General features: G+C 40.3%; 3 protein-coding genes, 1 long non-coding RNA gene and 1 other non-coding gene across 13 annotated transcripts in view; 1 reads left to right on the top strand and 4 right to left on the bottom strand.

The window, feature by feature from the left end:
* The window catches only part of LOC135345915 (uncharacterized), a 47,025-nt gene extending 36,544 nt beyond the window's left edge, over positions 1-10,481 (bottom strand). For 4 of the 8 annotated variants that reach the window (XR_010397921.1, XR_010397922.1, XR_010397923.1 and 1 more), the window contains exons 1-4: positions 10,382-10,481; positions 10,189-10,319; positions 7,998-8,064; positions 7,878-7,946 (exon numbers count right to left, since the gene is read on the bottom strand). This is a non-coding gene — a long non-coding RNA (uncharacterized LOC135345915). Of the gene's footprint in view, positions 1-1,337; positions 6,719-7,877; positions 7,947-7,997; positions 8,065-10,188; positions 10,320-10,381 lie in introns of those variants that run through there. The other 4 variants (XR_010397920.1, XR_010397918.1, XR_010397919.1 and 1 more) reach the window with 4 other exon arrangements.
* A 105-nt stretch (positions 10,482-10,586) lies between these two features.
* On the bottom strand, positions 10,587-16,422 carry LOC135346538 (F-box and leucine-rich repeat protein 13-like). Of its 2 annotated transcripts, XM_064544188.1 has the most exons (21): positions 16,218-16,421; positions 16,050-16,156; positions 15,736-15,817; positions 15,616-15,683; positions 15,452-15,572; positions 15,049-15,303; positions 14,330-14,425; positions 14,208-14,233; positions 14,045-14,154; positions 13,928-13,980; positions 13,781-13,881; positions 13,278-13,630; positions 13,056-13,218; positions 12,692-12,811; positions 12,509-12,635; positions 11,846-11,929; positions 11,565-11,618; positions 11,422-11,502; positions 11,283-11,362; positions 11,141-11,221; positions 10,587-10,795 (listed from the first exon to the last, which is right to left on the bottom strand). In XM_064544188.1, the coding sequence occupies exons 1-21, from the start codon at positions 16,416-16,418 to the stop codon at positions 10,666-10,668; spliced, it is 2,493 nt and encodes an 830-aa protein (XP_064400258.1). In that variant the 5' UTR covers positions 16,419-16,421; the 3' UTR covers positions 10,587-10,665. The 2 variants fall into 2 exon arrangements, 1 of the variants encoding a protein (XP_064400258.1); XR_010398051.1 differs by lacking the exons at positions 10,587-10,795; positions 11,141-11,221 and having other exon boundaries at positions 11,304-11,362; positions 11,565-11,595; positions 16,218-16,422.
* On the bottom strand, positions 10,868-10,966 carry LOC135347168 (U6 spliceosomal RNA). The gene has a single exon (XR_010398302.1). It is a non-coding gene; the product is annotated as a U6 spliceosomal RNA (small nuclear RNA).
* A 46-nt stretch (positions 16,423-16,468) lies between the features above and the next one.
* LOC135346553 (rabenosyn-5-like) lies at positions 16,469-22,178 on the top strand. The gene is made up of 8 exons (XM_064544215.1): positions 16,469-16,823; positions 17,212-17,312; positions 17,441-17,492; positions 17,554-17,715; positions 18,491-18,677; positions 18,829-18,954; positions 19,094-19,180; positions 21,455-22,178. Exons 1-8 carry the CDS (start codon positions 16,508-16,510, stop codon positions 22,044-22,046), a joined length of 1,623 nt encoding a protein of 540 aa, XP_064400285.1. The 5' UTR covers positions 16,469-16,507; the 3' UTR covers positions 22,047-22,178.
* A 259-nt stretch (positions 22,179-22,437) lies between these two features.
* Positions 22,438-23,766, bottom strand: LOC135346619 (uncharacterized). Its single transcript, XM_064544308.1, has 3 exons — positions 23,576-23,766; positions 22,853-22,959; positions 22,438-22,620 (listed from the first exon to the last, which is right to left on the bottom strand). Exons 1-3 carry the CDS (start codon positions 23,764-23,766, stop codon positions 22,532-22,534), a joined length of 387 nt encoding a protein of 128 aa, XP_064400378.1. The 3' UTR covers positions 22,438-22,531.

Genomic DNA, 23,766 nt, shown 5'->3' with positions numbered 1-23,766 from the left:
CCGAGAGGAGGAAAGTGTGGGCGGTTAAAATCAGTAAGTGTTTTAAATTATAATTATATTTACATGTATGTAATTTTACAGGTGAATGATGAGGGGTGAGTGCTCATGGAGTGCTTTTGTCGACACCCCAACTGTGCCCGTGACAGGAAGGGGCCATGGAATCAAGTCTCCAGAGAGCATGCACGTATGGGGGGGGGGGGGGGGGTGGCTCTGGAGAGTGTGTTGGACGAGGTGGTTGTGGGATGCAGCATCCACAGTGACCTTAAAGTCCTTGGATTATGCTCGACGCAATTTGCCTCTGATTCTGAGCTCTTTGACTCAAAAACGAAAAATTTAAATACTGGTGAGTTTAACGGACAAGCGAACTTTAAGAAAAGCTCAGTCTATCTCAAACTACAACCACTCCTCCTGCCTCCACTGCCACCGCTACACAAAAACTGTGGCAGAGCTGTAAAAATCACTGGCGTCTGCTATTATGGATGCTAGTACTATTACCTAACCTTGAGAAACACCATCTGGCTGTACTATAATTTATTTTTATATTATTGGCAGCACTTATTCAAGGGTATTATTGGGTTGGTACTTTACTAGCTGCTTCCTGGCTCATTGGTACAAGAAGAGAGTGAGAGAAGAAACATATTTAGCATCAGGGAATTGTAGATGAGGTATCTCTACACAATCACCTATTATTGTGCTGAAGATATTCATTATGCTGTATTCTGCTACACATGGGTCGGCAAGGAACGAAAAGGAGAAAGGGAAATGGGATAATTGGGAGCAAAACAAAAGCCTGGCATGGGTTTCCGGGCAAGAGAGAGTCAGTTTGTTGCTAAGGAGGAAGTGAAGTTGAAGGACCACGATTTAAATACCTACAACATTTATACGAACACAGGGGTAGGCAGGCAGTTTAAGCAATAGCACTTCTGTGCCACCCCACCTGCCATCAACAGGTGAAACCTAAGATGCCAGAATGGTTGTGTTCATTGCAACAAAGGCTAAAGTTGACATTCAGTGACATTGTAGACTTGTGTATACACATAAATGTATGCTTTTTCGGTGAGCGCATTAACAACTGGGAAGTATTGATTACAGCAAAGGCTAAAGTTGACATTCAGTAACATAAAATTCCAGAACGGTAGTGTTGATTTACAACAAAGGCTAAATAAAGTTGATGATTTGCACATGCGTTTAAACAATTTTTTTTTTTAATTTTAACTATTCCAATAATCAGTACAACAAAAGTTGCACAGAAGATTCTAAAACAACATAATGCCAGAATGGTAGAAGATGTTTATGGCTAAAGTTAACATTCAGTGACATTCAGACTTTTATATACACATAAATGTATGCTTTTTCGGTGAGCGCATTATCACCCCACCTGCCATCAACACATGACACCTAACAACTGGGAGTCTTAAGATACCAGAATGGTAGTGTTGATTTACAGCAAAGGCTAAAGTTGATGATTTGCACATGCGTTTAAACAAAAAAAATTTAACTATTCTAATAATCAGTGCAACTACGAGACAAGAAATGAAAGTTGCACAGAAGATTCTAAAACAACATAAAATGCCAGAATGGTAGTGTTGATGAAGATGCTTATGGATAAAGTTGACATTTAGACTTTTGCATACACATAAATGTATGCTTTTTCGGTGAGCGCATTATCACCGCACCTGCCATCAACACATGACACCCAACAACTGGGAGTCTTAAGATGCCAGAATGGTAGTGTTGATTTACAGCAAAGGCTAAAGTTGATGATTTGCACATGCGTTTAAACAAAAAAAAAATTTTACTATTCCAATAATCAGTGCAACCACGAGACAAGAAATGAAAGTTGCACAGAAGATTCTAAAACAACATAAAATGCCAGAATGGTAGTGTTGATGAAGATGCTTATGGATAAAGTTGACATTCAGACTTTTGTATACACATAAATGTATGCTTTTTCGGTGAGCGCATCGCATTAACAACTGGGAGTCATAAAATTCCAGAATGGTAGTGTTGATTGTAACAAAAGCAAAATCAAAGGCTAAAGTTGACATTCAGTAACATCAAATGCCAGAATGGTAGTGTTGATTGCAACAAAGGCTAAAGTTGACATTCAGTGACATTGTAGACTTTTGTATACACATAAATGTATGCTTTTTCGGTGAGCACATCGCATTAACAACTGGGAGTCATAAGATGCCAGAATGGTAGTATTGATTGCTACAAAGGCTAAAGTTGACATTCAATGACATTGTAGACTTTTGTATACACATAAATGTATGCTTTTTCGGTGAGCGCATCGCTAACAACTGAGAGTCATAAGATGCCAGAATGGTAGTATTGATTGCTACAAAGGCTAAAGTTGACATTCAATGACATTGTAGACTTTTGTATACACCACAAAAATGTATGTTATCTATCGATAAAAAAACACACTCAAAAACATTTAAAATCGCGTAGCATACAAATTACAGAACACGTTCCTCGCGACATATGTAAATGCAAGCAAGTGCTTGTGATTCTAAACACATATAGTTTTAGAATTGTCTGTGAAATCACCGATGGCGAATGGAGGTACCGCCGTCAGAATCGTAAAAAGAACATTAACTATTATTATAATGTGTGTTCAATGCAGCTCAGTAATAGTCTCATTTGGCAATGATCACTCTGCGTCAATTGTATACTGTAAACTGACGTCTCTAACTGGAACAATGGGGGAAAGGAAAGAGCTTTTGAGGGAATACGGCACACCTACTATAAGTATGTTAGCATTGCAGGGTACACTTATAGCAGTTATTATACAGTCTGCTGTTTCTTATTTACGACAGGGCCGCTTAAAAAGTATTCCCAAGAGAGTGAGCTGCAACAAACTAATTCAAGTAAATAATGATGAATAATTGTAGACAATATGTTGCAGTGTTTTTCTTGGTGTTGTACAATTCTAAACAACTGGGCTTGTTGGGGAGATACAAGTACAAGTAGTGAAGTACACTGCATTCCTAGCTTTTTTTGTAGGTTAATAATTTATGCGCAAGTAGTGATACGTTTTCTTCGAGAGCCCACCAGCCAAAGAGAGAGATGAGAACAAACTAAGAACTTCAGACAGTCCGCTTGCAAACTACATTGAATACAAGTAGTGAAGTACCTAGTGGAGTAGTGATAAGTTTTAACAAGATCTCTTCGAGTTGCCCTCCAGAAAGAACCACCAGACCATAGAAGTAGTGAAGTGCTTAGTGGAGTTTTCCTAGCTGTTTTTGTAGGTTAATAATTAATGCGCAAGTAGTGATACGTTTTCTTCGAGAGCCCACCAGCCAAAGAGAGAGATGAGAACAAACTAAGAACTTCAGACAGTCCGCTTGCAAACTACATTGAATACAAGTAGTGAAGTACCTAGTGGAGTAGTGATAAGTTTTAACAAGATCTCTTCGAGTTGCCCTCCAGAAAGAACCACCAGACCATAGAAGTAGTGAAGTGCTTAGTGGAGTTTTCCTAGCTGTTTTTGTAGGTTAATAATTAATGCGCAAGTAGTGATACGTTTTCCAAAGAGAGCCCACCAGCCAAAGAGAGAGATGAGAACAAACTAAGAACTTCAGACAGTCCGCTTGCAAACTACATTGAATACAAGTAGTGAAGTACCTAGTGGAGTAGTGATAAGTTTTAACAAGATCTCTTCGAGTTGCCCTCCAGAAAGAACCACCAGACCATACAAGTAGTGAAGTACCTAACAAGATATTTTCGAGTTGCCCTCCAGAAAGAACCACCAGACCATACAAGTAGTGCAGTACTTAGTGGAGTAGTGATAAGTTAACAAGATCTCTTCGAGTTGCCCTCCAGAAAGAACCACCAGACCATACAAGTAGTGAAGTACCTAGTAGAGTAGTGATAAGTTTTAACAAGATCTTTTCGAGTTGCCCTCCAGAAAGAACCACCAGACCATAGAAGTAGTGAAGTGCTTAGTGGAGTTTTCCTAGCTGTTTTTGTAGGTTAATAATTAATGCGCAAGTAGTGATACGTTTTCTTCGAGAGCCCACCAGCCAAAGAGAGAGATGCTAAGAACTTCAGACAGTCCGCTTGCAAACTACATTGAATACAAGTAGTGAAGTACCTAGTGGAGTAGTGATAAGTTTTAACAAGATCTCTTCGAGTTGCCCTCCAGAAAGAACCACCAGACCATACAAGTAGTGAAGTACCTAACAAGATATTTTCGAGTTGCCCTCCAGAAAGAACCACCAGACCATACAAGTAGTGCAGTACTTAGTGGAGTAGTAATAAGTTTTAACAAGATCTCTTCGAATTGCCATCCAGAAAGAACCACCAGCCCATCAGGCCTCATATCTTCAAAAAGCTACTGTCCATAATCTGAACAAAGACAAAGACCAGCCAAAGAGAGACGAGAACAAACTAAGAACTTCAGACAGTCCGCTTGCAAACTACATTGAATACAAGTAGTGGAAGTACCTAGTGGAGTAGTGATAAGTTTTAACATGATTTTTTCGAGATGCCCTCCAGAAAGAACCACCATCCCACCAGCCAAAGAGAGACGAAAACAAACTAAGAACTTCAGACAGCCAGCTTGCAAACTACATTTAACGTCCTAGAGCCATGATTGTCACTTTCACTAATCCATTTATCCACACTCCTGAGTTTTTTTCGTAGGAACTATAGAACTCAAAAAGGGCAGCTAAAGCTAGACCCTAGCTCTACATGTATGCTCTGACAAATGTATGTCGGTCAGTCACAATCACCTAATGACCGTAATTTGTAATTTCGAGCCCTGTTAATTTTCCTACACAACAGTAATTTCCTACCAATGACTGCAATTCAACTTTTAATTCTGCCAACCAACCTGAAATCCTAATCAGCTCATACTGCATACAGTTTAGGACAGAGCAAAATAGATACATACAAACGTCGAAATAATGCAACATTCAGGCTTCTGGTATGACTTGTGCATGTACATGGCAGAGATTGAGTTTATGCAGGTGAAACTTTTGATGACAAAACTAAAGGTTACTGAATTAGCAGGTGCTAATAAATGCCTCTCTTGAACAATGGCCTCTTTTTTGAATTGTTCAAACAATTAACTAGGATCTAAATAACAACATATTCAAGGTAAATGCTGTAGAAATAAACGGTGTTTGCAAAGCAGTTACACAAACTTTGACATTAACACACAACTTGGCAATAGCATAGAATAGCATAGAACACATCATGAATGACTTTAACTTTCTGCAAAGCATGCATATGCATCAGCGTAGCGAGGATACTGCAAGTAACTGAGAGCTTCTAAATCACATGGGTGCAATAATGGTTCCATCCCGTCCTAAACCAGCTCCTAACAATGAACCCAGCACCTTCACGCTCGTCCAAGCAATACGCCAAGCACTAGGTGTGTGGAACATAACTAAAATGGTTAGGGACACCGACAAAACAGTGTCTATCATTTAGATACTAGTACGCATGCACAAACCTTGGCGTTTACCTACTCTACTACTCAACAGTCCACTTATGTCAACAAATAACGACCCTGACAACCAGTTGCTAGGTCTATCTACAAAAATTAAAATACTTTGGGATGGCGTATTGGTAGATTCCTACTTGACTGTGAGTCATGAATTGAGTAAGTATACACAAGTCTCAAAGTATACCTCCATCATAGAGAGGGGTGCACGTGACCATTTAACATTGATTCTACACATAGGCCTCGAAAACTATTAGCTTTTCAGCTTTTCGTCCCGGGTAACTCGCTCATTGTATCTCCTCGAGACATCACCTCTTTCAGTAATTTACAATAAGTCTAGTCCGTGAGCGACGTAAAATACTTGGTAATGACTGACCACACCAGTAAAAAAGAATTTCCAAGGCTGTTAACGCATAGATAGAAAAGGGAGAGATTGGAAACGAACAACAGTTGCAATGATATCCGTTGAAACACTTCTTGTCCTCCTACATAATCACGTTTTGGCGGGATTTCAACGAAGATCAGTTTGGTTAGGCCAGATGTCCATGGCTTAACTGTTTCATGCCTGGTAAGTTAGAGCGTTGATTCTGTCATATTTATATCACTTTAAAGCAGAATAATAGGCCAGTTTTGTAGGTAGTAAGGTGATTTCTAGGAGTGTTTTTTTTCACCTGCCCTTCATCTCTAAAAAGGGCTAGTTGAGTAAATTTTGCTATAGAAGAGTAGTTGAAGTTTTGCATTGTCAGGACTGAGGTACCATAAATGCCACGGAAATTTAGAATTGCCATTCACCGAAATAGTAAGTTGAGAACAAAAAAAGATATTTCCAGAATGCTGATACTGGCCTCTCATTCCGTCAGTGTACCACTTGAATTGAAAGTTAGAAAGATATTATTTTGCGAATGCTCCGATCTCAACAATTGCCCGCCCTCGACCTCAGAGGGCTAAAGATTGCCATTGTGCTTTCTGAAGGTAACTTAATTACCGTATAACGCGAAAGTTTCGAGGGACTTAATTTTCGCGGATTTCGTGGGTAAAGGCGTGGCTTCAGGTAAGCAGCCATTCCGCAAACATTGTGCACCGAAAATGCTTTGGAGGCCAATCCACGAAATGTAAGTGCCTCCAAAATTTGCACTATATGATATATGAACGGTTTGTCATCTAGTTACATGTACACTCTACACTTAATAGGATGGTTGAATGTTGTATCAGAAAGATCAGAGGATGTCCATATTTCTAAGCTTGGAAAGGATGCTCAGTTAGCTGTCAGAATAATTATAGTGATACACAAAAGAAGGCACACGCATAAGTAGTACAATATACTACACGTCATGCAACTGTATACTGTATAGCGGGTAATTTTCGTGGGGTAAAATATTCGTTATTTTTGTGGGCAAGCTGACCTCCACGAAATATTAAGGTAGGTGTGGCTTACCGGAACGTAGGAATGCAGTGCAGGCCATAGACTAAACGAAATTTTTACCCCACGAAAATTACCTACCGTATAGCGGGTAATTTTCGTGGGCAGGCTGACCTCCACGAAATTTTAACGTAGGCGTGGCTTATCGGAACGTAGGAATGCCGTGCAGCCACGAGACTAAACGAAATTTTTACTCACGAAAAGCACCTTTTCTCAAGTTGAACGAATTTTTTACCCCACGAAACTTACCCGGTATACGGTATACTGGTATAGCGCGAAAGTTTCGCGGATTAGCAATCCTACGAAATTGTTCTTTAATTAGAATTATCTGCTAGCAAAGATTTAAAAGGCGTGGCTTCCGGTAAGCAGTCATTCCGCGAACATTGTGCAACAAAATGCTTTTAAGGCCAATCTACGAAATGTAAGTGCCTCGAAAATGTCACACTATAGGGTAATACTTCCAAGTCCCCTAGCTTCCTCTTCTATACATAGTTAACATGTGTAGGCGTGCTGGTTATGACTACTACAATATAGACCTTGAAATATAAGTGAGGTGCACGGACTGAGCACAGTTACTTGTAGTTTATTATATGCACTGTGTGTAGAAACAGGTATTGTTGCGATGGCCTCGATTAAACCGCAAATATTACTCGAAGGTACCAACCGTTTCCAATTCTTAAATCTATGAAATCATCAATCCCTTCCCCAAAAATTCTGGCTATACCTCTGTACCCTGCTTTATCATTGTGCTGAGAGGATAAAACCAAGGGCGTATAAAAGAAGAGAGGGCATGCAACAGCAAATGAGCAGAGTTCAAACGTGGGTGGATGAATGTGCATGAAACGCTAAAAATAGAAATTTCTATTTTTAGCACTTCATGCAAATGCACACATTCTTCCGCCCACGTTTGAACTCTGCTAGATACGTGTACTGATAGTGGAGTTGCATGCCCTCTCTATTTATATACGCCCTTGATAAAAAAAACTGCATGTTGATACGTACCTTGTCTTGGTGCCGCCTGCATTTTGCTTTTGCTGAAGTAAACTCCAAGTTAGTGATGCTTCTAGAACACTGCAAAAATCCTACAATTATAAATAATATTGATGGAAGCAAGAAACTTACCAGGTATCCAGATCAGGATTAATGGTTGGGAGGGGGAGTCGAGTAAAGGCGTCAAAGGGTCCCCCACCTGGGAATTTTATTGTATTTTAGCTTGACGCTAATTAGGGTTTCCACAATGAAAAATCAAAGTCAACGATCAAATTTTTGTTGCACACTACACTATAATATGAAAGTATAATGGCTGCACTTTCAAACCCGAAATTCCGTTACTCTTATTCGCTAGAATAAGAGTAACGGTTAAATAATGGTGCTCTTTATTTAACAAAACTTCTCTCAAAGGTCAGAGGTCATAATGATCTCAATGATTTTCAAACTGTGGTTGAAAGTTATGACTCTCTTTTTGTTTTGCATCCATTCTTATACTAATGAAAGCACCATGGGTGCTGATGCCTCGATAAACGCCTCGATAAACAAAGCATTTTGTCTGATAATTAATATGGACTACTTAGGCTTAGTACTTTCTGAAAATCACACGAGGAACTAGCAATTTCAACAGCATTATCAGTAAATCGTCACAATGCTTGACCTATTAATGGTACTCTTGTGCTGCTACCCATGAAAATACTCACCTGTGAGAATATTTTCTCCAGTTTGGGGTGATCCACACACTACTAGTTAGTATAGGAATGGATGCAAAGCAAAAGGAGAGTCATAGCTTTCATCCACAGTTGAAAGATCACTTTGACCTCTGACAGAAATTTTGTGAAATAAAGAGCTAAAATACAAGTAGCAAAAATTACTTTCATAATCGCATGTTGTCCTGTTATTCAATGTGATACGTACAGTGATTAATTGCGTATCAGTAATTGCACGTCGTCATTAACGACGTGCAATTACAGCCTTGATGACAGCACGTTCGAATAACGGCCGCGGCTAATTTTTTGACTGAAACTGCAGCTAAAAGTGTCCTTAAAACTGCATCACAAACGATTAACAATCAATAGTATGGCTACTCGTGCAATAAGGGATTAATAGCACTCATAACAAGCACTGGCAAGGTTAATAGTATCCTTGCCATTGCTTGTTAATGCTCGTGCTATTAATTCCATATTGCACTCTTAGCCATACTATTAATTATACTAATCGCATGTTGTCCTATTATTCACTTTGATTCATACAGTGATTAATCATCGCCTATCAGTAATTGCACATCGCTATTTGTCCGCACGTTCGAACAACCGCGACAATTTTTTTTTACTGAAACTGCAACTAAAAATATCCTTAAAACTGCATCACAAATTATTAACGTATGACTACTCGTGCAATAAGGGATTAATAGCACTCATAACAAGCACTGGCAAGGTTAATAGCACTCGGCTACGCCTCATGCAATTAGTATCCTTGCCATTGCTTGCTTGTTACTCGTGCTATTAATCCCATATTGCACTTTTAGCCATACTACCGTAAGCGTTCCAATTATAGAACCAGCCTCGGGTAGGACGCCCTCTTTTATAACGCCCATATATTTATTGTTTCTAGAAAAATAATTATTTTTTACTGGTTCTATAATTAGAACGTTTACGGTATTAATTAATAGTGTAGTGTGCAACAAAAATGTGAGCCTCATTCGTTGACTTTCATTTACCCTACACTAATAGGGGGGAAGCATAACAAAGTATGTGATGTAATCATAACTATCCTACAGTAAGCGTTCTAATCATAGAACCAGCATCGGTGAGGACGCCCTCTTTTAAAACACCCATAATTATATTACCGTATATCTTCTAATTTATCGGACACTTATAATTACCCCGGACACTCTTTTGGGCAATTTTCGTTGTTCTAATACAACAGACACTCCAGTACTTTAATATTACATTTGTTCTAAATATCCGGACAATACCTTGAAAAGATGAGTTACCATTCATAGACGGCAAGTAAGACTTGGAGTGCTGCAGTTAGATAGCTTTAGCTAGTTTTAGATAGTTAGTGCAACTATTCAGTCGTACCTTGTTCTAGCTAGCTCGCATGCAGCTGCTTGCTTGTTCTAATTATTCCGGACACTTCGCATGCTCTATAAAAATCTGTTCCAATTATACCCAGACAATTTCCAAAATAATAATTTTTTGCTGTCCGATAAATTAGAAGATATACGGTATCATTTTTTTGGTACAATTATTTTTTACTGGTTCTATAATTAGAACGTCTACGGTATTATTGTAACAGTGTTTTATAACATCGATATACTTACTGTTTTGCAGTTTGACACGGCTTCGGAGGGTTGAATGCATCGTTCCATACACCGGCCAGTTATATAAATCCAATCAAAGTTCCATCTGTTGGCAAGGATGAGCGTGAGGACGAGTACAGTGCGTGTGCGAGCTAGGGAAAGGGAGAGCACAAGTCTCATTAGAATCACCATCATTATTCAGTTTTTGTGATACCTTAAAGCCTCTTTCTTGAAAATTAACAACACTGTTTGATTGAACGTCTTCAGCCTTTCTTCACAAAATTACCACGAGGTCGAGGGTGGTACTACATTGAAATGCCCCTTAATTCTCTAACCCGGAAACACTCAGATTGTTATCCTATTGTGAAACCATTTCCAAATGTGTACGGTAAAGGGTCATCTTCTATAAAAGCTCTTAATTGGTGTTAATTGACAGGGATCCTGGACATTATTATTATTACAAAAATTAATTACTCCATCAAAAAATAAAAAATAAAACTATATTCTGTCTAAGAGAGGTTCGACTGGTAGTTTATGAATATCTTGAATGGATTGTTGAAGGTGCTTGGGTCTGTCTGTGTTGTAGTTTACTTCCACTCCTTTCGACTGATACCTCTGTACAGCATCTCTGTGTAAAAATTAAAACATGCAAATGTAAAACATGCACAAGGTATTTAAACCACAAGTGTAAAATACCCCCAAAAATGTGGAACACTTCACGAATTTGCGTGTCATCCTTGCGCAGGGGGCCATGCTCTCTGTATTGTTCCAAATTTAGTATATCTAGTGCCGAAGCTAATATGAATAATGTGACAAGTTTATGTACTATTTTGTTGACACCCAAATGTGTTTGTGATTTCTTATGAATATATGCAGATTCGTATTTGTGGTTTCCTATGAATATCTGCAGATTTCACTGCATCATGGACTGCTGGTGTAAAATTGGTGTAGCCAGCAGAACAATTACATGTACCTGGTCACATTAACGCAGCTCAGAACATCCAGTTTTGCCAGGTTGGTACATCCTTTCTTTAGGTGTCTCAAAGCTCTGTCCCTGTAGAGTGACATGTGTGTAATCAGGCACACAGAAATAATAATAGGGCCAATTAACTCACGTTACATTGCATCCAGACATATCAAGCCTCAATAGATAGGAACATCCTTGAGTCAAGAACCTGATTCCCTCATCATCAATCTGTCAATATACAATGATGTACAGTACAGTACAATAGTATGTAGAAAATCAGAACTCACCTTAGGGCAGTTTGCTATGTACAATGTCTTTAGGGAACGGCACTTGTAAGCAACTGTTTGAAGACCTTCATTAGTTATGTTCTGTACAGAGATAAGGTGAAATTCTAGACATTTTGAATATACGGACACATTTATAAATGTACCTCACAATCACTTAAATCCAGTGTCTCCAATCTAGATAATGTTGAGCACATTTTCTGAACAGGAAAAAAACCAACACACCAACACCAATTGAAATGTACTGTCTCTGATCTCTATAAATTAATGTGTATACCCATGCATTTAAAGTGCATGGATTAACTGGTACCTTCTTATGAACATGTTATCTAACACAGATGTTCAGGAAATTATTATACATTACTCTAAGCATCTCACTTAACACTTCACCCACAGACAACAGACAGCTCATAACAGCTCAACACACCTGTAGTCCATCATCAGTGACATCCATGAGCTCAGCCAGGGCCAAGTGTTTGAACTGAGGATTGAACCTAAGACCTGCAACACCCTGCACACACAGTATTAAAGTGATCAAACATTACCAACATTATCTGATCTACTATAAATCTCTAAACCCTCTTATGCATGCAAGTTTCACTGTACTACCAAGCTGAACACAGCCACAGCACAAAAATAATTACTGCATAGCGGGTAATTTTCGTGGGCAAGCTGACCTACACGAAATTTTTCCCCACAAATAGGCATGCGTTAGGTAAGTCAATACTCACGAAAATCACGGTTTTCCAATTGAACGAATTTTTTACCCAACCCACGAAAATTACCCGCTATACATAATTATACACACTACACTATCTACTACAATAATCCCCATCAAGGTGTTGGTGGCACTAACCCAGTGGCCCTTTTTTCCATTCCACTACTACACCAGAGGAGGTACGACACGTGTGCCTCGATTAGGTTAATTGCCTCTGTAATAACCTTGAGCGTGGGCGTAATTATGCCTCGATTATCCGCCCACGCTTAACGTTATTGCAGAGGCAATTAGCCTGATCAAGGCACGCGCATCGTACCTCCTCTGCTACTACACCCTGCTACACAGTGGTAAAAAATTAGCCAGTAGCGTCACCTGATCACTGATGTTGCAACCAGACACATCTAGTGAGGTCAGCCAAGGCATGTGTCCTAGCAACTCAACTCCTGTATCTGATATGTGCTCACAGTAGCAGAAACACACGTAAGTGAGGGCCTTGCAACTAAAACACAAGTATTGGTGGTGCAACACTGTATATGCAGATAAGGAATGGCTTACCTCTGAGACATTCTCAGAAGTGTTACATCACTTATTTTAATGAGATTGGTGATGTTAAACTCCCTGAGGATGCTCCCGGGAGCGTTTTCTATCACATGTCTGATACCAGCATCAGATACCCTAAAAGACGACAGACCAGACACAACAGATCTTATCATCCCATACATTTTTGATGATCCTACGTTTTAATTATTAGTATTATTATCAAAAAGAGAGCTGCTAAATTAGGAAGCCTCTCACTTTCATACAACTTGGTCACACCAGGAGGTGTACTACCCATTAGCCTGATTAAGTGTCTATTAAATTGCCCACAGTAACTAGTATAGGATGGTGAACTCTTTGCATGCCACATTATGTCAAATACCTGGTACAATCAGCAATGTTCAAAACTTGCAATTTGCGTAGTGAGCTCAAAGCTCTAAGCCCCTGATCAGAGATTCTGGAGCAACCAGCCAGACAGAGATGGGAGAGGTCACGACAGCCTTTGGCAAATGATCGCACAGCAACATCTGTCAAGCTAGTGTTGTCTACAAGAATAATTAATAGCATATGAAACACTGAACGCATAAAATACGCTAAAACTTACTCTCAATTTTTATGGTTTTCAGTTTTTTGTTTTCCATGGCAAGATACTTGAATGCTTTGTCAGTGAGAGAGCCTCCGCCCATGAATGAGATATGTCTCAGCGTGTGACAGTGAGCAACTAGCTTGATTATCATTGCATCAGTGAAGTCAGGAATGTCATCAAGAATCAGTGTGTTGAGAATAGGACAGCCCTTTCCTATGGAATGCATTCCTTCAGCCGAGAGATGGGTACAGCCAGAGAGGTCAAGGTACACTAGCCTACGACATCCCTTTCCGGTTGTAATAGACTGGAGACCTTTACTGGTGAACTGAGTGGAGTACGCTAAACTGAGGTAATGGAGACTCCCACAGTATCTGCGGGGGGGGGGGCAAAATTAATGTATGTTCGTACGATCAGGAATACTCTATGCAATGGGAATAAGTCATGAAGTGGTTCACTGACAGAATGACAGTGGAAAAGAGTGGTAATCAACGCTTGCTGGCTATAATTATTAGCTCACACACTTTGTCAATATCCTGATAATTGAGTCTGTGACATTGCAGTAGGAGAGGTTGAGGTAGAGCAATGCAGAGCACCCTTTGGCAATGTGTTGCATAGCTTCATCCTAAAAAATATTAGAGTCAGCTGGAGAATGCACAAACTGGACCTACATTTAGTTTTTCACATTCAGAGAGATTGAGATCTTGCAGATTTTGGCACTGACCTACATGTATAAGGATGCACAGCAGATGTGACAGGGCAAAACTGGTACTAATAACACCAATTACCTATGTGTTTCAAGCTTTCTGGTGTTAATCTGTGGCATCCTTGTAGATTGAGATGCCCCAGCAGAGGTCTGTACTTGTGGAACAACCTCATCACCACACCATCACGAACACTGGGAGGGGAACAGTTAAATTATTTGTAGCAACGGTGAAAATGTGAACTTACAATGTCTTGAAAATGCTGAAATCCACCTGATTCAACGTACATGTAGAGAGGATACATGCCATCACTTATTTACCGCATAATTATTAAGAATCACACACACACACACACACACACACACACACCTTGTTCCACAACTCCTTATCCTCACTAATCTCCTTCCATGATCTACACACTTGAGCACATCGACAGAGACTACGAATACCAACCAGACTGAAGATCTGGATTTAATAAACCATACATACATTGTTATTACAGGACTGCACATTTAGGATTTTGGGTCAGGGCAAAAATGGTGCTAAGATACAATTGCTAGGGGACCCCTGCCCCAAGGTGGACATTTGAGGGCCTGTGAGATTCTATGGAAGAATTTTATGAATCAATCAAACATTGCTTGACAGAACTTTTGACATACTTTACCACACGCGCATTATACGTTTAGGTGCCTAGAGATCATTTCTGGTAGTTATTAAGACAACTAGCTACTTAAAACATTAACAATGCTCTTAAATGGATTTCTGGCGGTACCTCACCTCTATTGAGGACTATATCGGACAGCAATCTTGAAGAAATGGTATCTGCTTCCAAGCAGAGAAGATAAGTTTATAGTGTCTATCCTTGTCATTGAATAAGAAGTTGTCTAATTCTAGGGGGAGGGGGGGGGGGTTACCTACCTCACCTCACCTCACCTCCCCTCCCCCACCTCTAAAGCAGTAATACTATTATTGTTATAGTGGAAACAATTGCACTAGAAGTGTCCATGCAGCTCATCATGTACGTATTACACAACTACATGTGCAATAATCAAAGTGAGCACAGATTTCCTTATAACTACTCGACTGACTTTGATAGACACATCTTTGGGTAGTAAAGAGATAAGGTCCTCCCGTTCTGGCCAATACCACTCTCCATCTTCATCCCCACTCTCATCACCCCCTCTGCCAGCTTTGTTCCTCTTGAACCAACGCTTGGCCTGTCGTGTCTCCTTGTAGTCCTCCAGCCAGGCATTAAACAGTATCTTCTTCATGTGCCTGTTCCCCACTTGGAGAATCTTCTGATACCCAGTCTCCACCGACGCAGACTTTGAATCGGTGTAGTTGTGAACAAAACAGTTAAGTAAATAATGTTGTGACTAAAGTGTAAAACAGCTTAGGGAAAGTACCATGTACGTTTTTACGTACCACACAGTGAGTGTAGTTCACCACGTACGTGTTTACGTACCACACAGTGAGTGTAGTTTAGGATATTTTCCAAGTCTTAAAGATGATTCCAGTGATTTTTGTCACGTATGTCTGCTTTGCTCTTTTCAGTCGGGTATTGTAGGCAGCTGTTTCTTGCTGTTCATCAAGATTAAACTTCATCCATGCTCTGTAGAGTGGTAAGGATGAAAGTACATGTAATACTTAATTACCTAAAATATACTCCGAGAGTATGCTTTCTTCTGAACTGGAATGCTGCTATCAGGAGCTCTTCAGTAGGCTGAATATAGAAATAGAATTTAAAATTGTCCACCATTATTTTAGGAGCGTACCAAATCTGTGTCATCAAGAAGAGAGTCTAACATTCCTCTCCTCCAAAGCTTGGGCCTCAAACCCTCCTCCACAAACATGTCCCTGTATAATTATGAACGTAAGTAAGATCAATGCAAGCCTGCCAGATCAACTGTCATGTATGGCACCGAATGTTCATTTAGTAGGCGTGGGCAGGGAGGGGTTCAAGTTAGCATGGAGAAGCGATAATTATTATTTATGGAATTCCCACATCCACCCCAGCGGTGAACATCCGGTGCCGTGTAAGCCTGATGATATCCAGCCGGCCTAGGAGGACAATCAGCTAATCACCTACCATTCAATGTACAATTGTCCACCTTGCTCTTGGAGCTCATTGAGTCTGCTTTGAACAAACTCCCATGGATCACGAGGCATCATCACAGTCAGCCCAGTGAGGAGAGCCTATGGAAATGGAACAGGGGAACATCAATTACAATTATTGCATATAAATTATATTACCTACCTCAATGAGACTAGGATAGTTGTGAGCAAGAAGGTATTGCTTTACTTCTGGATTGTAGCACTCAAAGGATACTTGGTGCTCCATCTCCTTCAATGTGTTTGTGCAAAAGCGTTGGCTTTGATCCTTTGCTTTGATGTTGCTTCTCGAGATCTCACCACCTTGTACCTGAGGTCGTGTTAACATGGCAACAAATTGGGACATGTCTGTGGGGATTTCCCTTGTCAGCGCCCACACACACACACACACAAAATATTTGATGTGTGTCGGTCACTTAAATAGATCAGACCCAAATGGCTGAAGTTGAACAAGGAGAAGGATTTTTCTGTCCTCTATGCAAGCTGGACTTGCGTACTTTTCAACTGTTAGATGTCCACTTCAGAGAGGAGCATGATGAGTCCAAAGGAAACAAGATAAAACTGAATATCAGGTCCCTTTTTGACAAGGCAAAAGCTCTCAGTAAACCCAAACAGAGATTTACCCATCCTGTTGAAGATGGGGCTTCTGCTGTAGCAGGAGGGAATCCTGCCCTTGAGGAGAGCCTTAGGCTACAGGCGCCTGTTACTAACGTCAGTGGGATTGCATCCTACTGGCCAACTCAAGAATTCGGTGAGTGTCTGTAGTGTACGTGTGTGACTATTAAACACCAAGAATCCATAATAAAAGATAGGGAGTATCGAACGCTGCATTACTTTGCATCAAATGTATTCGGAAAGTAATGCGACTGCTTGGTAACTAACCAATTCGAGTGCCCGGAGCCGTTACTTAATTGCCTCAGGCAGCAATAAACCCAAATACAGGAAGTAGTCCAAATACATATGATGCAGAGTTCGATACTCTTTATCTTTTATTATGGACTCTTGCTAACACTAGTGTCCCCATAGCTATATAATGTACATGTAGGTACTGCTCATGATTATACAGATGCCAACTTTCTTAATTGATGTTACATTCTAACTTTTACCAAACTTTACCGTTTGCCCCCCCCCCCCGCCAGGAGAAAGCACTAACTACACTGGTTTGTTCAAGCAGCAGCGAGATGCACATCTCACTGGTATGGTTGTGGAGACGAATAGACTTGCTATACGACTTGAGAAGGTAAAGTGATCATTCTAAAATTTTAAGTCCCCTAACTTGTTGTTGAAAGCATAAGGGATAACAGCACTGTATCTGTGCATTCAGGCTTAACGTTTGTCATGAGCCAAATTCTTGATTCCTCTCTGTAGTTGTTTCGAAACCTCAAATCAAGTTCCCCGAAGACAACCAGGCAAATGAAGGGTAAGCATTTTTAATACTTAGGATTTATGTACTGACTTTCCCTCTCTTCTTGACCATGCAGCTATCGAGCAGACGATAGTACCGTGGAGGAAGGATAGTGAGGAGAAACACTGCAAAGCTTGTGGTCGCAAGTTTGGGCCTCAGAGACGCAAGCATCACTGTCGTTTGTGTGGGGGGATCATGTGCAAGCAGTGCTCCCACTTCATGACGCATACTGAGTTGTGTAAGTGTGCCCTGTATTATTGTATTCTTTGGTGTAACAATTAAGTGTGCACATGCGCAGCAAGGTATACAGTAGACTGCTAACAGTATGAATTGCATGCAGGTTAGAGTGCTTCTTGTCACGTTTTCTTGGATTTCAATTGGTGGATTTTCCAAAGAATGCTTCACTCTCGAGTTATACCTAATTGGAATGCCATTGCAGCCTTTTTAGAAGAGTGATACAAAACGTGTTCATAGAGTATTACTGCTCTACTTAGTAGTTAGTTCGCACTAGAACGCTAGCTACCAAGCTGCAATAGTGAGGAGAGAGCTGCACTATTACAACATCAGTCTTAATTATGGGCTTCGAACTATTGGCATCCTTTTTAGCAAGCATCATTTTCACCATTGCGTTCCCTGCATGCAAATCTGTGCATGTGTGTTTAGTATTATAATAGGTAGTAGCAGGAGTACATTAATGTACTCCTGGTAGTAGCTTCATGTCGTAAAGGCTTGGTATCTCCACCGAGGCATGAGCACCTGGGGTGCTTTCATAATTTAGTAGCAGTATAGATGACGATAAGAATGTGACAATAGTAGACCTCTTACAACTGTATGTGTAAAACACACAACTGGGGGGGGGGGGGGGGGGTGGTGTGCTTAAGTCCTTAAAACTGTTTATTTGGGACCTTGTGGTTGCATGGCTATATTTATACTCTGTATTTGGCTAGAGATCATGGCACTTACATCTGAGCCAGCCAATTTGATTCATCCTTGCCCTGCCCCCGCGCACACAGATCCTGTAATATCCGACTGCCCTGAATACGCCAAGTTGGCACCCCGTACCACAGTGCGTACCAGACGACTGGCAATGAAGTCTCATAGCCTGGGGCCGACCAAGGGGGGTCAGGCCAAGAGGGAGGAGGAGGAGGAGGCCATTGATGAGTTGCGGATGTGCACACCATGTACCAAACTCATTCACAGGTGTGAAAATTAATGCATCACTTCATACCGTATGTGGTGTGTTAAATGGCACACCCAGCTAGACTTACGTAACTTTTAGCTGCGCAGTTACTTCACTTACATGTATGATACTAGGCCTTGAAAGTTTTACTGACAGTACCTTGGTATACAGGCGGCTGTTTCAACTGGAGGGTTTGGAGAAACCTGTGATTGTTGCTCTGTATGAGAACATGCAACTGACAATGACCGAAGCTGATCGCATTAAACCCTCATTTGTTGAGATAGGAGTGTCTCTTCTGTAAGTCTAGTAGTAAAACATGTCTGTGTCTACATGTGACTTTTTGGTGACACTGATTTGTATCATGAAAATTTGAGCAGATCAATTCACGCACACATTATTATAATCACTGTTTTAATCACTGTTTCTGTATTTGCAGAGCGGGAGAACACACCTTCACACTGTATCAAGCCAATAAAAGAAGACAGGAACTCGTCCGTCTGTATGAGTCAATTGATTCCATCAGGTGAGCAACAATAAATACTTTCATATATCAAGTGCTAGATTCGAGTACCTTATATGGAATATACCATATTACGGTGTACGATACCTGAGGGCGTTACCCGAGGGTGGAATAGATCATACTATACCACACTTACGTCACCACTAATAATTGATCTCATTGGTCAACAGCTGTAGGATATATAGCATACAGCCCCAGGCATGCAGTTTTTCCCAAGTTGTTGCGTGGGAGGCCATGGGTATAGTAGTCGTTTGGTTTGTCTGTATGTCTGTTTGTGATTTCTGAGCTGGATACCATAGCGGTGCGTTTACAGCATGAATGGCCTTCGCACATAAAGTTATAGTGGTAGATTTTTATTTTAAAGCTTTGTTGTCGAATAAGAGCAAGCAAAAGCTAAGAAGCTTGAACTTGCACATTGGCCATAGAGCTAGCTAAATATACACGGCTTTAATTCGAGGCACTATTACAGCCACGTGGATACATGATTATTTATTTCATGGGAACTCCAGGCTTATTTGCTGGCTACTGTGAGCCTACTTCGGTCCCACTGCATGTCAGCCTAGTGTCCTACTGTTAACACTTCAGGCCTGCTCTACTGTGATCCCAAAGAACGGTCCAGAACTCCCACAGTGCATGTCAGGTACTTTATTTGTATAACATATTTTAGGCTTCTTTCTGCTGACTCTGCTATAGTCTTAGTGTATGTCTGACCATGCACCACAATCGCTTTCAAAGCCTTGTCATAGCGTTCAAATCTTATTTTGCTCTTCCATGTTCATGTACGTACTGTATCATAATGATTAATACCTGCTTCGTACTATTTACCATTAATACCTGCTTGGTTGTGAGACATAAAACAGCCGAGGGTTAGAATTTTAGTACTTTCTGAGCCTGCTTACCTGGATGCCACAGCATTGCATTGGATATAGCATTCAAACGACAAGTTATTAGTTTTGTAGCAGATTTTGATGTTAAAGCTTAGACTTGCCTCTAGCTACTGGCGTCTTTTATTCGAGGTACGTATTGTACGTACAGCTGAAGGATCCAGATAGGGGTTGGTAGATTATGCCGGCATAATAGGTACCTTTTGCAGATCAGTATGCTAAACATCTGTAGGCCTGCTGGTGGTTAATTATTTCCTTGGCATTCAGATAGAGTCATGTTGATTATTTGTGTGACGACATAATGGGGTCAATGTTGTGCTTTGGGGGAATAATTTATACGTTCATTACGGCCAGATATGACATTTCGGGTGTAGTTTGGAAAATAAAATTGGATTACACTTAAATAGAGAGCAGAATGATTCATCATTATTCGAACCGCAAAATTAGTCTCTAGATTCGAGGTAAGGTCGTTTTTAAGCCGCGACTATTTCCTGAAACACAGCCATCTCGCTATTCCGGCCAAGCTGCACTGTCCCAAGGGTGATCGGATGTATTACTAGCCTCCTTCGCAGCCTCTTCTTTTTCTGTTCTTTCTTTCTTTGTTCCTCCAATTCTTACCGTATTTTATCTTATTGACCTGTGTGACAAGAACAGAAAAAGGAGAGGCTGCGAAGGAGGCTACTGTATTACAGCCTAAGGGCAAGATCTTTGTACCATATAATTACATGTACACGATGTATGCCCCCCCTCACTCTTATGCAGTGACTGTATCATGGTTACCGTATATACCGTATTACTAGAATGTTTTGCAAGCATTAAACATTTGCGAACTTTGCGATGGTTGATCAATTTGCAACAATAAAATCCGCAAAACTACCAGTAAATACACACGATCCTTGCCAGAATGCAATAGTTAGATCGCAAAGGGTCAAATTTTCTGCTGATTTAGCTCATTTGCAAAGGTTTTCACCAGCAATATTCTAGCAATACGGTAGCGGGTATATTTCAAAGGTATAAACTTCGCGTAAATGCCTTTAGAAAGGTTTTCGGGGATTTAATTTGCGCGGAATAGCATGGAATATTAATTTTGTGGATATAAATGTTCACGGTATACAATCAGCAAAAACCACGAACATTTATACCCTCGAAAAATACCTGCTACTGAAAAAATATTGCCAGATTACAATTAAGCGTGTAATAAAGTCATACAGTCCTTTCTGTGTTTGGTAAAGAATCGTCATTAACCCGTCATTATACAAAATACACAATAGCATGGTAAATCCGTATAATTATGTTGTATGAAATATTATGCAGGCTTGTGCCTACTTGGTTTCATGCTATATCTATAGTATTGTTACCTTGCAACCACATGTTTGTGTATCCCTACTTACAGCAAGCAGATCTTCAGTCTAGGAGGCTCTGATTCTTCAACAAGGCATCACAAACTGTCGCGGAGTGTACGAGTGTTTGCCAGTAACTATCTACAAGATAACCTACTCAGCTTGCCATCGATACCTACTGAAGCCAAACTAAGAGAAATTCGTGAGAGAGTTGAAAAAGAAGCTCAAGAACGAAAAAAGGAGCTTGAGAGAGAGCGAGAATTGAAGAGAAAACAAGCGGAGGAGAGGACAGCTAAATTTGTTGACGAACGAAGCGGCTTGGACAAGTTTATGGATTTCTCAAAAGATTTATCTACCAAAGTGGTTGTTAGTTTCAAAAAAGAGAGTGACGAACTTAACATGCCTATCGGTAGAAAGGGCTCCAATTCCGGGTGGATGTGTAGCTCCAATGTAGCGCAGGGTGTGGACAGTACCTTTGAGGATCCCTTTGATCTGCAAAAGCAGCAGCTATTAGTGTACATCAAACAAGCAAGGGATGCTAATCGTATGGATGAGGTGTACGCTCTGGAAGCCTCTCTGAGAGAGATAGAAGCGACAATACTGGAACAGAGGAAATATTCTTACGGGCTTTCTCCTGATATGTAATTTAACATGTAATTTTATTGCAGTTTTAATTGTGACCCTTAATTTCAGTTTTTATCCAACCCATTGTCTTGGTGATTTAACCCTGATTCTTCCAACACTATTATAATTATTATATTGTAGTTATACAAAGAATCTTAATTATCCGGAACTAGCTCCATTAACCGGCTGTCTCTTTAGTAATTCAGAAAATGGGCGTGTTCTTTAACTGCGCATGCGCATTGCAGCTATTACCATGGAGACACGCCTGCTTATCGCAGATATGGCACTGCTGTTTATCAAGGCGTGGTTTATCTATTCGGTAAGCCTTGTCCCCATGCAGGCCGAGTTGTTGGCAACCTAGCGTTATTTCAGAGACAACTCGGTCTGCCTCTGAAACCAAGGTGTCCCGAGATTAGAAATAGCAAATAAAATCATCAACATGGGCTGGACCAAACGACAATGTAGTACATATAATGTGACATTAAACTGATAGCTGCTTATTGTCATCATAATCTATTCACAAGTGATTCTAGTTGTTCTCTGATTTCAGCTTGTTTTAATCCAGTCATGAGGAGTATTTCAGCATCACCATTTTCTGAGAAAGAAAGCTAGTTTATAGTTCAGATTGCAGTAACTCAATCATATACGTCCAAAAATTAAAATATAATTTTTGTCCCTACATATTGTACTATTTGGCGAGATGTGCAAGTATCAAATGACTCTTTCTTTTTAATTGATCTAATGGGACAGGGACATCTGGCTCTCATCAAGTTAATATAATTAGAGGGCCACTTTAATTTGATGAACAGTAACATGCATGAGCATACCTGAGACAAACTCTATTTTCGAGTCCTCCTCATTGTGACGTTGAACACTGAACACGATTGAGGGGTTGTGGTACTTCAACTGAGGCACATTCTCATAGAGAAACATCCTGCGTAATTATTAGAATCACATACATTGAAATAGACTACCGTCTTTCCAATTACAGCGCCACAAAATGATTTTCCAGTTGGTGTACCGGATTAACGAGAGTCTACTTGTGGAGGTAGTTTGTATGTTATTGCTAATCATTACTGCCATATTGCAAGATTACTTCATAAAAATTAATGATGTATTGATTTCAGCAAGAGTTCATTAGGAAGAGTATGCAACTCCACTTAAAACTGTAGTAGGCATTTCTTCCAACCTATGTCACAATCACATGCTGTTGTATAAACTGTGAAATTAAACTCTTGATTGGGTCCACACATAATTATGGTTATAAATAGCAGTTATGGATGAACCTTTTCCACTGTATTTAGATCACAAAGTGTCAAATTTTCTGGGTTTTTCACACATTTTAGTAAATTGTGGGATAAATAGCTTTGTTTGACGACATCCCCTTTCGAATTTCACGGATTGACGACACACTAACACGCTAGCTGGTTCCAAGTGGTTTTTGATAGGTAAAGCTGCTAAAATTAGAGTGGCGCTTTTATTATACATTGTATGGTATCAATAATTGCACAAACACACTACACATAGAACATGAGTGCAGGACAGCATACCAGGCTCCTCTTTGTGCTGACTGTGTGGTATCCAGACACAAGTGACAGGTGGCCTTTTTCACCGACCCAGGGAGTTCCAATTGCCAGGATTGTAGGTGATCTACAGTCCTTTTGAATACTGAGAAGTTTTGGTCAATGCAGAGTGGCTTTAGACCCTCTAGGGAAGCGAGAAGCAGCCGTGTCAGTCTCAT

The sequence above is a fragment of the Halichondria panicea genome, chromosome 13 (genome assembly GCF_963675165.1).
Source record: "Halichondria panicea chromosome 13, odHalPani1.1, whole genome shotgun sequence".
Classification (NCBI taxonomy): domain Eukaryota; kingdom Metazoa; phylum Porifera; class Demospongiae; order Suberitida; family Halichondriidae; genus Halichondria; species Halichondria panicea.
Note: the sequence above shows the minus strand (reverse complement) of the source record. Positions and strands in the feature narration are given on the sequence as shown.